A 13,501-nucleotide genomic window follows, 5' to 3' on the forward strand; every position below is an offset into this window, starting at 1 on the left:
GTGTATTATTTGAATTATTCAATTCAAGAATGAATTAAAATAAAAGACTATTGTATACGTTGTCACCAAATTATTATGTTTATTGGAACCCTCTGAAGTTCTCAAGTATTCCCTGTCGAGAATACTAAGCCACAGAATCAGTTAAAGTTAGAATAAACTTTGGAAAACTTTTTTCTCATTCTTTCTGTTTATTCATCCATTAATTCATCCTTAAGCAACTCCATACTATTTATTATTCCCCTAACAACAGTTTTCTTTTCTCAAGTCATAACAATAACATCTAGAAGTGTAAACAAACACTGAATCTTATGTACTTATGTACATAGTATGTACAGGGTGTAAAAAGACATATAATTGGAAATAGCTCTAAATCTAACTACAAAAATAGTTAGTTTCAAGCATAAAGATTAAGAGTATTTGTAAAAAGCAACGAGGTTATAGTGTATAGAGTGATGATGTACGCTAATCCTTTAATAATTGTATAGGCTATCAACTATACCGAGAGCATGCTACATATTTGTTTATTTTATTGTTTCTGGCATAACCTATAGTATATCAATATAAGTAAACAGTTGAAAGTGTACAGTACAGCTAACTGAGCACACAGGTGGAGAACTATCACCCCCCTGGTAACAACGCTAAATATACCGAATATACTTCTATTTATCAACTCTTGGTCGGTATATTTATATGAATATACAAATATTTTTACATTATATATTTGCATATACTTATATACCGTGATATATACTGAGTATTGTATATTATTGTGTTGAGTATATAATTAATGTATTGGCTAGTATAGACTGTATTTTGAATTCCCAGTAGTGCATACACAAATTGGTATGTATGTTATTATGTATAAAATACATATATATACATACACACACACACAAACATGAACGGGCATATCATAATTATAATTCTGTACTGTATATACATTGTAATATTATGTACAATGTACAGTGTAAATGCTTTACATCTATAGTATATACATTGACTGTACATCTATAACGTTACATAATAAGGTTTAGAAGAATAATACAGACTTATATAAAGGTTCGGTCGATCAACTTAAGATAGAAAATAATGTATTTCAAATCAAATTCTGAACATTTTTTTACTCAACTTTAAAACTTTAAACATTTTATTTTCGATGAGCTAACTGGATTGAAATATTAAAACACTAAGATCGAAGTGATGAAATAAAAAAATAAAAAGGTACTTACATTTTATACTTGTTTGTTACACTCGTCATATTTATTTCTAATTCCTGCCGAGCCTTTCCATTCACGGTTCCAAGGTACCTTAATTTAGAGTATTATTAAATTATTAAATTATTAAATTATTAAATTATCAAATTATCATTCAATTAAAATTTAAAATGAATATTGAAAAAGCAAGAAAAATTTACAAAGGTTTCGGATTGCTTATAATATTTGCTTTGAATAGAATTTGTGAGATTCAATCTATGTAAAGGGCCGGTCATCCACATAATATTGGATCGTGAATTGCTCTCTAAACTACGATTTCAAGAATATTTAAAGAATGAATCATCTAATAAATTTGTAAAGGCTAATATGAAAATCGACATGAAGAAAATACAAGATTTTATGAGTATTCAGTGCGTATAGTTAGTTCGGAGTTAAAGCAACTTGTGATAATCCAATATAGAATGATGGGCAGCTTAAAGAATTAGTAAATCTTTCTCCGAATTTTGCTCTCATTTGACACACAGAAAAAAAACAGAAACCTACTACGCAAAGTATGTACTGTACTTTTCGTAGATGCTTCTACCGCGTATGAATGGGAGGATCTCGAAAAAACGCATTAAAAAATAGCTTTTGTTAAAGCTAGTTTTCTGAAAAAGTCATTTAGAAGCATGAATATTCAATATAAACTATCTGTCTATCCTGTCTTACTAAAACATTAAAAGGTGTTTTGTCCTAAATTCTATTGTTTTAATCTCCTCCCACTAAAGTACGCATATATATTTGACGCATTGGATTTAGAGATTTTTTTAATTTGGTATATTTTCATCGCTATTGAACCTGCGTTTGTACTTTGTATGTAGTGTTGGCTGAGAAATGGGGTCATTTAGTTTTTATCTTGTTAGAAAGGTCGCATGTCAGAAATAGTTTTAACGTTTCTGTTTACCATTTATGTAAATCAAACGTAGTCTTAACGTTAAAAAAAAATCTGATTCAAGTGGTATACTTGTAATAGGTTTGTATAAAAATCTGATTCAAGTGGTATACTTGTAATAGGTTTGTATAAAAATTACGATAAGACCGAGAAAAGTAATTTTAAATTAACGGCAAATTACGTAAACGTAGATAAGTTATTATCAAAAAACGAATGGTTTCTTCAATAACGTTAAATAAACAAACAGTTTACGAACGAATTAAAAAAACATCATCACGTGCCCAGCCCTACATCAAGCTACACAACTCGCAGAAAAAACAATGGACATAAAGTTTTTGCTCTAATTGTAAAACTTGTAGCTAGTTTCAAACAATGTAGAGCATAAAATTCAAACAAGATTAGAGTACTTCGGCTTAATGGCATGCATTTGGAATTTTAAAAACAAGAGTAAACAAACAGAATATTTAATGAAACAGAAAATATAAAATCATTGAATAAAAAACATGTTAAAATATTGTTAATATAAGATAAGATAAAAAATGCTAAGTAGACTTAGAAAGTCCCAATGACATGAATCGTCTTTGATAAACAGCTGGCGTATATTTATCCTCGAATATTTTACTTAAAACAATTATCCATTATCCCGGGATTTCAAAATTCTGTTCAACATTTTTGCAATTGAAAATAACGAAAGATGTTTATAAATTCAGTTTTAATTCCAAAAGAAGGAAATTTTATATCTCAATCAAGATCAAAAAAGGTCGAAACCGATGTCATTTAACTCCTATTTTATTGTTTTTAAAAGAAGAGGGGGGGGGGTAACTGTAATGATTAAGTTTCTAATGATTGACCCACCTGATCACATTTTCTGACAGAATTACAACATCTTTATATTTTCCCTCCAAACCCCTCACCTCCTCCATTACTCCCTAAAATACAGAAAAATTAACGCAATTACTCAAAAATAAAAAAAAAAATCTTCTGGTTTGTATTTGATAACATTTTAAAAAGCAAATAGATAAAAAATATTCAGATTGTCAAATCAACTTTAATGAAGTTTGATTTTGCACGGTCTTGTCAATTAATACGATGACAAGACATATTTCTTATTTAACGTTTTAACAGCAAAAACTAAAAAGTTCATTTGATAACTGAAATAATTGGAAAATTCAAATTCATGTTTTCTGTTAATGTTTACAAAATTTACTTTAACAAAAATAAAGAAAGCTTAAATCGTATTTCTATTAAAAAAAAACGTGGTAAATCTGACAGTCTTTGCTCTAGACATTGGTGTGAAAATTAAAACTGACTTTGAAGAAACATGAAACAATATAATAAGATGATGATAATCTAAAGTTGATCCTATCAAATGTTTACCTTTAAAGCTTTCATTATGTCCGTCATTTGTTTGATGCTTGTAAAACTTGTTTCTATATTTGCAAACTTGTTGTGGTATTGGGCTAGCAAGGAATCAAATCCCTTGTATTTCGCATCAAAATCCTCCCACTGTAAAGCCAGGGTTGCAAGGTTTTCTTTCCTCTCCTTTAAATCAGCAATTATATTCTTCCAGCGCTGATTAATCCCAAGAAGCTGATCGGATATCTTATGCCGACTGATTGTGTCAGCGGAATTTTCCAGGGTTTTACCCTCTCCTGTCACTTGATCGAACTCAGGTTTCTTTCCAAGAACTGTTTTGATCTGAGCATCAACCTTCTGTATGCTCGTCTTCACACTGGACAAGGAGGAGGGACGCTCAGGGTCAAATGTGAGCATCTCAAGGACGGACGTAATCTTATCTATGCTCTCCTGGTACACCTTCCACTTCTTGATATTCTCCTCGAACTCCTTCTGCTTCACGTTGGCAGAGTTTAGCGTGTTCTTCACTAACTGAGTGAGGAACTCCTGTTCATGGTTAATCTTCTCCTGGTCGGTTTCTCCCAAGGAAGCCCAGATCCTGTTTGCTGTGTCGTGAATGCTGTGCAAGAGTTCTCGTAATCGTGTTTCCTCGCTAAAATATTTTTTATGTTCCTCCAGGTCTACTTCAAGGTTGTTAAAATCAACCCCAGAGTCGAAAGGTCGTAACTTGATCTGAGCTTCTTCAACCCAGTTGTTAAGACGCTCTACTAAGCTATCATATTGCAACCTAAATCAAAACTATTTCAACAACTCAATGCTATTTAATGAATATATTTTCTTATTTTTGCATTCACACCCCTTTCCTCTCCCCAAATCCCAAACCCCACATTAGTCTATAAAACCTCCTAAGTCTATAAAAATAACAAACCTTAAGTTTTTATTTTTGTCCAAATATATTCTTCTGGATTCTAGATCACGAGGTACAGTTTGTATGAGTGCTCCAGCTGAACTCAATAATTCAAATATTCTCGGAGAAAGGTCTGTTTCCTTCCTAGCAGCCTCGTTTACCACAATAATCTTCTCAATAGTCTCCATGACGGTATTGGTCAGCTCCTTATGCTTCAAGATGTGTGATTCAACATCCTCCACCGTAGTCTTCAGCAATGGTTGAGATTTAAACTCACATTCTTTTTCATTTATCCAGTCAATATAGTCCTCTAGCTCGGTAAACACCTTGTTATGCTCCGCAACTGATTTTATATGCTCATCTCGTTTCTTCTCAATGGCACGCTTTAGTGTGAGTATCTGAGTTTTTAAAGACTGTAGCTGTTGAGTGATCTGGTTTCTGTCTGCAGTTGAACCCTCGTTGGCTATCTGTTGACCTTTGTCTGATGCTAGAGCAAGCTGGGTCTCACAGTCCTTCAGCTTTGAGATAGAGTCTTCATATTTACTCACCTTCTCTAATGGCTGAATGCTTGATCTCTCAATCTCTTTTACCACCTCAGTATGCTTGATTATAAAGCTAGTAATTCCAGTGATCATAGTCATAAACTGATGACGTACAGTAATAAGGTTTCTAATCTTCAGCATTTGGTTTTCTATCGCCCCAATCAACTCTTCTTGCTGATTCAATAACGCCTTCAACTCATTTACGTTTGTTCCAGCATTCTTCTGCAGATCCTCCATCTGCACTTTGAAGTCTTTAAGATTGCTAAGAATCTTCTCATAAGCGTCAAGTACATCTTCTGCATCTTCTACCCTGTATCCAATGGGTTTATTTAGAAGTCTGATCTGTCTCTGAATTTCTGTGAGATGATTAACACTGTCTTCAATCTTTTGTGCAGTAAGCTTATAAATACTGATGTTTCTGACAAGATTCTCGATCTTGGCTTGAACAGTGTCTGCCACGTGATTCTGTTTATCACAAACATCATCCATCTGGGACTGCAGAATAATTCTGTCCGCATCACAAAGAGTATTCATAATTTCCTTTGCTTTTTCAAACACTTCAGTGACTCGTTCTCTGTTTTCTTCTTCATCCCTCTTTAGTTTTCTAAACTTGTTGTGGTGCTCATCAAGAATAGCAATGTTGATATTTCCTCTAACCTCCGTGGAAAGAATAGCATCTGCTTGATCCAACCAGGCAACACATTTATCAAATTCCATTTCAAACTCTCTCCGAGATTCAACCCTATCCTCTAAGTAAATAATTCTTTTCTTCATTCCTTCCTTGAGACTGGAGAGAAGAGAGTTTATTTCCTTGGAGTATTCATCAATTTGTTTCTTCATTGAATCATCTCCATTCTTCTGAAGGTTGATGATACCAAGCTTAACTTGAGATACCTTGGATTCCTCAAACTCTGAAACTTCATTTAAATCTTTTTTAATCCTTGCAACACGCTTCTCCACATCGTACGCCTTTAGCGGATCAAATTCAACTCCCCTGGTAAACTCTGAAGTTTTAATCCTAAGCCAGTTTTCTACATCACCAAAATCTGTTTTGAACTTTTTCTGGTAGTCTGAGCTATCTGTGAGTTGTTTAAGATTATCTTTAGCTAGGTTTGCCAAGTGTGAATGCTTAATACTAAGTTTTTCCAGTTTCCTCTTCAGCTCGCTACACTCACTTGACTCGAGATCAGAGGAGATAGTATCAATCTTGGTTTCGAAAGATTCAATCACCATAGACTTGTTATCAATCTCTTTTGTTAGAGCCTTGAGTTCCGACAAGCGATCTTCAAAACTAAGATTAGACCTTGTGTTCAACTCTTCTAGTTTATTTTCCATCCAAGCCTCTGCATCTGCAATATCCTGCTCGGTCGTCTTAAATCCAATCTGAGCCATCTCAACCAGCTGTTTCTTCCTCTCAATCCTCTTCTTAAAGTCAACCATCCTTCTCTCAACTGCTCTGGTTTGTTCCAGAACCTGCTGTTGGTCCATCTCTCCTACCTCTGCCAGAACATATTTAGATTTCTCTGCTAGGACAGTAGACCTCTCTATATTGTCTTCATAGTTTCTCACCAGTTCTAGTAGCTTCTCCATCCTTGTAGAACTGTTCATTTCATTGTTTTCATCTAGTTCTGTCAGATTCTTGCTGATGCTTTCAAACCATGTCTGTGAGTCCTGGTAATAAAACCTGAAATCCTCTACTACAGCCTGCTGGTTGTACCGCTTTTCCAGCAACATGGAGATGTGTTCGTCTAGAGTATCCAGAGCTATCTTCAGATCATAATCCTGAACCTCCTCCCTGCTTGCAATATCCTCCAAAACGGCCTGCTTCTCCAGCAAGGTCTGCTGCATGTCAGTGATCATATTTATCTCCATCTGTGCAGCATCAGGTCTAAATTTAGAGGGTCTAGTAAGAAAGTCAGCTACGCTGTTTTCAGTGGTTTCTATCCATCTGCTAAGTGAATCCTTCTGCTTTTGAATGTCACCAAATTCGTTCGCCTTAGAACCAAGCTCAGACATTCGCAGTTGAACCTAAGAATATGATTCTTTGTAAGATTTAATAAAATAATTGAGTCTTTGCCACAAACTCAAATTTTCTTATTTATATATATTCAACCTGATGGTGTGAACCTTTGATATTTTAAACTCAGATCATTTGATCTAACATAATTTATAGTATGAAATATCTAAGGTCTACGACATAGAATTGCAAAGGAATAGGAATGAGAAAATCAGAGTTTGGTGCAAAGACTTATTTCCTTCGTAAAATAAATTGGTGAAAAAAATCTAAATAAACAAACAACACTAAAAATCAAATCGAAAATGGTTTCATTATTTCAGATTTGAAGAATAAAACCATTCTCGATTCGAGCTAAGTAAAAAAAATGAATACTGTACAAAAGTCTACCTCATTGAGAAGCGTATCAAATCTCTCAATGATATTCCGTGTCTCTACTTGTTTAAGTAAAGCCTGTAATCTCTGTGAGTATGTTGAGTCTGCTCCAAGGGAAAGGTCCTGTAATATTAGTTGGATACCACACAAAAACAAACAAACAAACATTAGTTAACAGTTAACACTATTAATACTTGACATTGACACATCCGAAAAATAGCACAGAAAACTATTGGAACAGTAGACCATTCGAACAGTAGACTATTCACACAGTAGACTATTGGAACAGTAGACTATTGGAACAGAGACCATTCGAACAGTAGACTATTAAAACAGTAGACTATTAGAACAGTAGACTATTGGAACAGTAGACTATTATAACAGTAGACTATTAGAACAGTAGACTATTAGAACAGTAGACTATTAGAACAGTAGACTATTAGTGCAGTAGACTATTAGAACACTAGACTATTAGAGCAGTAGACTATTATAACAGATGACTATTATAAGAGTAGAATATTATAACACTAGACTTTAAGAACGGTAGACTATCATATAATAGTATTCTATTCTATACTAATGTTAGTATTCTATTCTATACTAATGTATTCTATTCTATTCTGACGGTTTCAGAGTAGAAAGTTATTAGAAAAGGGGTCTTTACTAGAAGATTATTTGAACCAGAAAAGAATACAAAGAAAGTGGGGAAGAGATTGCAAAGTGCAACATTTCAAAGGGATAGTTTAGGATACATTTCTTGATTAAAAACTAGGAATGTGATGTGTTTACGGTTTAGAGAAAAAGAAAGAAAACTTTTCAACAAATATCTAATAAAAGGGGATTTTCAAATATAGCAATAAAGAAAATAGCTATGAGATTGAATTACATCTTTAACAGAACATATTTTAAATACATATCTTGGCAAAAACTGAGGGAAAATTTTTATAAACCACAATTTTGAAAGTGTTGAGAAAAACTGAATTTTTCCGTCACTAGTGTTCCCCAATCTCCCCCCCCCCCCAAAAAAAAAAATATATATTTATTAAATTTACTTATTGACATTGTTATCATATATTTAAATATGAATATATATAAATATGTAGCCGACCCATTGCTTACTATCATAAAACCCGTAAGATTTTTTTCAGAATTAGAATTTACAAAAAATTAGCCGCCCTCCCTCCCTTCTTGGTCTGCAAGAAGGATGCATGTCGAGGAGGAAGACGAAAAGTAAATAAATGAGAATGTCTCAATTTCCTCGGTTTAAAGGTGATAAAGTTAGAATCACACAGATTTTAAAGAAATAAAATGCACTAGCTAGTAGCTAAGCTTCGAACACTAAAACGTCAAAATAGGAAAAATAAAAAAAGATTACGGTTAACATTCATAACAGAAAACAACAAAAAATTGGGATTTTCGGGCAAAGGTTAAAATCAGGCGTGGTAGGTAAAAAATTAGCTTGCCTTGAATTATGAACAATGTACATATATATATATATTTTCTTAAAAATTCAATTACCCACTGTTCAGAATTTGCACGTAGCAAAAATAATCTTGTTATTTAGAGAAAAAAGCTATTTTTTGAAGGGGCGGAAAGGAGTTGAGTCTTTGCCACAAACTCTGAATTTTTAATCCCTATATCTTTAGAACCCAATGTCGTAGACCTCAGATATTTCAAACTATGAATTGTGTTAGTTCAAATGATCTAAGTCTGAAATATAAAAGGTTTACACCATTAGGTTGGCAAGATTTAAGTATTAAAAAATTTGAGTTTGTGACAAAAACTCAATTCCTTTCCCCGTTGGTTTTTAATCCAATACCGCAAAAAATCATCTCACCCCCCCCCCCCTCTCCCATCGTCAAAGGAAATGGGGGGAACTATATACCTCTTATGTACACTGTACACTTTACATTATACCGTCCTTGTATGATAATGTATATACATTATTAACATTATACAAACCCGTCTATGAAAAACAGAAAGTTGACGAACCTGATCAATAAGATCCTCTAGAACCTGCCTAGTTTCTGTCTCTCTCTGTGTATTCACCTCCTCTAGAGGAGTAGTTGGTCTGGAGATACAAGCTGTAGCCGCCTCACAAGCCTTAACATTTATAAATAGAATTAGAAAATAAACTTGTACTGTGAAATAAATGAATAATTAAAAAAGCAGTAAACAAAGATTTTAAATTGCTTTAAAAGAAGCTGGTATCCAATTCTGTGTTCGCCTGCGTTCAGGGTAAGATACCCCAAACTATATATAACAATATTTAACCCTGAATTTCTTTATAATCTTATACGTTAAACACCACGAAGTTCTGGTATATAGAGTGATGATGTACGCTAATCCTTTACTAATTGTACAGGCTAGGTCAATCTGCTTATTACAGTTCAGGGGTGATTTCTGAAAATATTTAAATAGAGAATTTGTTTTCCATGTAACTATTAAAATCCACTACTCCTTTATCGTGTGCAGGATTCCATTTTCACAGGAAGACAACTATTACAGTCCTTTACAGAGCAATATTTTATCATTAATAAACTGTTCTGAGAAAACTGAGTAAAATTCAAGATACAAAACCTCCTCATACACTTGTATTTCGAAAGCGTACTACATATTTGATATTTGTACTGTATGAATAGGCCATAATCTCAACATACAGGGTGTCCCACGAAACAAGACATTTAATAAATAGCTATTTTTTGTTAAACAAATCTTTTGCTTAATAACATTTTACTTTGAAATCAATTTTAATATAATATTTTTATTGATCTTTGGTATCAAACAACTTAACAAATTATGGAAAAAGACATTCTAAACTATTCACCAACTGTCATGTTTCGTGAGACACCCTGTACTTTATCAGTAAACTGTCCCAAATGTACACTCAGGCCAATACACACGGAGAGGTAGCTAAGATCCAGCCCCCCTGGTTAAACATTGGCTAATTAAATGTCGTTAAAAAATTATATTTTGAAAATAAAGAACATTTTTATTATTGTTCTTTTTTTCTTGTTAGGGGACTGAAACCAAACAGTCCTGCCTGGACCCGAGAAAATTTTTGCAAGAGCATTCTTACACAAAGGTGAAATACATGTTAAGTACTTTCTTAATACCTGAATGGCGGTAACAAGCCGAGATTTCTCATTCTGCAGCCGGTTGTGTATTCCCTGAAAAATAAAATAAAATTAAGCCAATTTTATTACTTAAACAAATACTTCTGCTTGGAGAAAATAGCTTTTTTTTAGTTCAAGAGGACTTTCTTAGAAAAAAAAAATATCCTAATCTCTTATTTATGTTTCTTTCTGTACAAAAGTATACTTTGTAAAATTCTATTAAAATCAGAAATGTCAAAGGAGGCGTTAATAAAAAGTGCCCTGCGGCTGCGATATCTTGAAAAACTTACATTGCAAAACACAAAACACATATGTTTTCTCTTTTAATACATTTCCACAAAATGTAAACTTGTTCCTTAATAGTAAGTTTGTTAAAAAAATTTGTTGGAATCTCTAGAATCTCACCCTGACATTTTCTAGCTCTAAGTTGACCGTCTCGAGTGTGAGAGCAGGTCTGGTTAACTGCTCCGCTATCTCAGGTTCCCATCTTCTAACATTCTCCAGAATACTCTCTAGTGTATCCTCGTATTCCTACAACATTTTAATAATTATATTTGTATTCAAGTACAAACCTTGAATACAAATATACAATTAACTTGGAAGTATTGTCCCTTCTTCTCATTAAAATATGTTTTTTAGTTGCAGATTGGTTGGACCTAAAGTAGTTGCAGAAACATTTGCCAAATTTTATCATTTAATGCAAAATCCGGGGGAAGAAAACTATGCTGAAATAGTATGTCGTCTTCTACGTGACTGTGCTAAAAACAGAGTACAGGGTTACCCGCAAAGAATGAGACTTCAGAGACGATTGTACGGATTTATACTGTCAGTTTCCTTAAATTTATTATTACCTGCAACAGTAAAATTCTTTCTTTATTCGCCAAATCATTTAATAAAACATTAAAAGACTATATTCAAGGTAGAAACTTGAAATACCCTTGGGATTTTCAAAATTTAAAGTTTTAGGTTGTCTTTATAGTATCATCCTTTGTAGGTAACCCTGCATATCTTAAATTTTAAGAAGAATAAGGAACTATTTAATTAGCCTAACATGCTTTTACTGCTTTAAAGGCAAAAAAACAAGGCGGTTTAAAATATTTTATACCTTGAATTTATCCAGTGAGTCGTTAAGTCTATTCTTAATCTGAACTCCAGTCTGTTGAAGGGAATTATAACTCTCCTGGAATATTATAAATAAAATCAATATCAATCTAATGTTCGTTTTTTAATATTTAATTTGAAATCTTCATGATCTCAAATACAACCATAGAGAATAGAATATATAGAGAGGAATTAAAAGAATCTCTCGGTATGAATTTTTTCAGTCCCTTTCAGCCTGAAAGGGAGTTTAAAGTGTACAAATCATGTAAATGTTCACAAATTATGTGCAGTAGAGTACATTAATACAGTATGTTCCCTATACTATCCATTTCAATTTCGAATTTTTTAAACTGTTAAATAAACTTTATAATGAATTAGGTGAATAAAAACATCATTTGATTTATATAGTTATAACGGAAAATCATCGTTTGTAAAGTGGAAGGCATAAAGATTATGTGAAATGATCATTGGTCAATTATGAAACCAGCCTATTTCATAATTTGGTTTTCTTTTAACAATAATTTTAGATTTTCTATAAAATGATATTCCCGGGCCCAACAGGTTATATAGCATAAATATGTGAAGTACACCTGCAGTATGGAAACAGTACAACAAAATGGCCGTTTTACACTTTTTTCTAGTAAATTCCTCTCTATATATTCTATTCTCTATGAATACAACTCTTGGTAAAAAGTATTTTTTTCTCCCTAATAAAAAAATAACAAAGTCGCAAAGCCGTAAATGAAATTCGGAATAAAATAACTTTTCTTTCTGTTGAAATTAAATTAAGGATTTTAGATGTCATAACTATATCTACACTATATACTATTCTCCTATCTTTGATAAATCAACAATGAGACTTTTAATTGTAAGTTTCAAAATGAACTGTTCATTTCGTTGATAATTTGTAAATTTATTTTTTACATAAATATATTGAATAAATAAAGTTCTCACAATTACTCCTAATAGTACGATGAATTGATAATATTGGGTATAAACCACTAAGTTAGGTTTACCTGCATATTCTGGTGCTGTTTCTCAATAGTTTGTTGAATATCTGGGTTAGTGTGTTTATATCTAAACACAAAACCAATTGATCTTGTGAGATTTAAGCTTAAAAACTATATGAAAACTTTAGAATTGTGAAAATCGAGATCAATGCTTTGTCACCTTTTTTTATTAACCTTAAGATTATTTTAATCTTTATCCAGGACAGTTTTGAAATTTAACTAATCAGAATGGTGGATGCAGAATCCCAAACAAGCATGTTTGTAAGAAAATAAACTTAAAAATAATTTTAAAATTAAACATTTGGTAAAAGAAATTAAATTTTTGTTTACAGTTAGATTTGTGTTCCTGGCTATCTGTGAGTTGCCAAGATTTCTAACAGTATCTAAACTGCTCTGGAACTTGTTTATCTGATCCAGAAGAACCTGGTGCTGTCCTAGCTGCTCCTGAGTTTGCTCCCTACAATTACAAAGTTAATAATAATTGTAGAAAATAAAAAAAATAATTTTCTTAAGGAGACTGTGATGGTGATTTTTAGCACCCAGGGAGCAAGGAATAGAAGGGAGAGACAACTGACGCGGTTCGCCCTACCATATGATTATACATGCTTTGCAGACGGTACGAGCTGTTTGGTTTCTTTAGTAGGGCCCTACAGGAAAAATATGTATTGGAGAAACTGGTGAAAGAAAATTGAGCCAATACATATTTTTCCTGTGGGGCCCTACTAAAAAATCAAACAGCTCGATATAAAATGGAGTACCGTCTGCAAAGCATGTATAATCATATGGTAGGGCGAACCGCGTCAGTTGTCTCTCCCTTCTATTCCTTGCTCCCTGATAACACCCCTCCCTTTATAGAGTAGCATGTCCTATTCGCAATGGCACCAAATAAATATCGGATAATCGACGACGGAAAATGTTGCGCAAACTGTAATTGT

The 13,501-nt window shown here is 32.9% G+C and overlaps 1 protein-coding gene across 1 annotated transcript in view; it reads right to left on the reverse strand.

Annotated features, from left to right (window-relative positions):
* The window catches only part of LOC111716682 (nesprin-1), a 90,015-nt gene that overhangs the window by 14,608 nt on the left and 61,906 nt on the right, over nucleotides 1-13,501 (reverse strand). Inside the window, exons 43-53 of the mRNA XM_023492166.1 lie at nucleotides 12,913-13,023; nucleotides 12,573-12,633; nucleotides 11,561-11,635; nucleotides 10,861-10,986; nucleotides 10,456-10,509; nucleotides 9,332-9,442; nucleotides 7,355-7,462; nucleotides 4,430-6,978; nucleotides 3,523-4,288; nucleotides 3,001-3,074; nucleotides 1,230-1,307 (exon numbers count right to left, since the gene is read on the reverse strand). Coding sequence (XP_023347934.1) covers nucleotides 1,230-1,307; nucleotides 3,001-3,074; nucleotides 3,523-4,288; nucleotides 4,430-6,978; nucleotides 7,355-7,462; nucleotides 9,332-9,442; nucleotides 10,456-10,509; nucleotides 10,861-10,986; nucleotides 11,561-11,635; nucleotides 12,573-12,633; nucleotides 12,913-13,023 — 4,113 coding nt within the window. The remainder of the gene's footprint in view (nucleotides 1-1,229; nucleotides 1,308-3,000; nucleotides 3,075-3,522; nucleotides 4,289-4,429; nucleotides 6,979-7,354; nucleotides 7,463-9,331; nucleotides 9,443-10,455; nucleotides 10,510-10,860; nucleotides 10,987-11,560; nucleotides 11,636-12,572; nucleotides 12,634-12,912; nucleotides 13,024-13,501) is intronic.

This window comes from Eurytemora carolleeae, unplaced genomic scaffold, assembly GCF_000591075.1.
Source record: "Eurytemora carolleeae unplaced genomic scaffold, Eaff_2.0 scaffold1, whole genome shotgun sequence".
Taxonomy (NCBI): Eukaryota; Metazoa; Arthropoda; class Copepoda; order Calanoida; family Temoridae; genus Eurytemora; species Eurytemora carolleeae.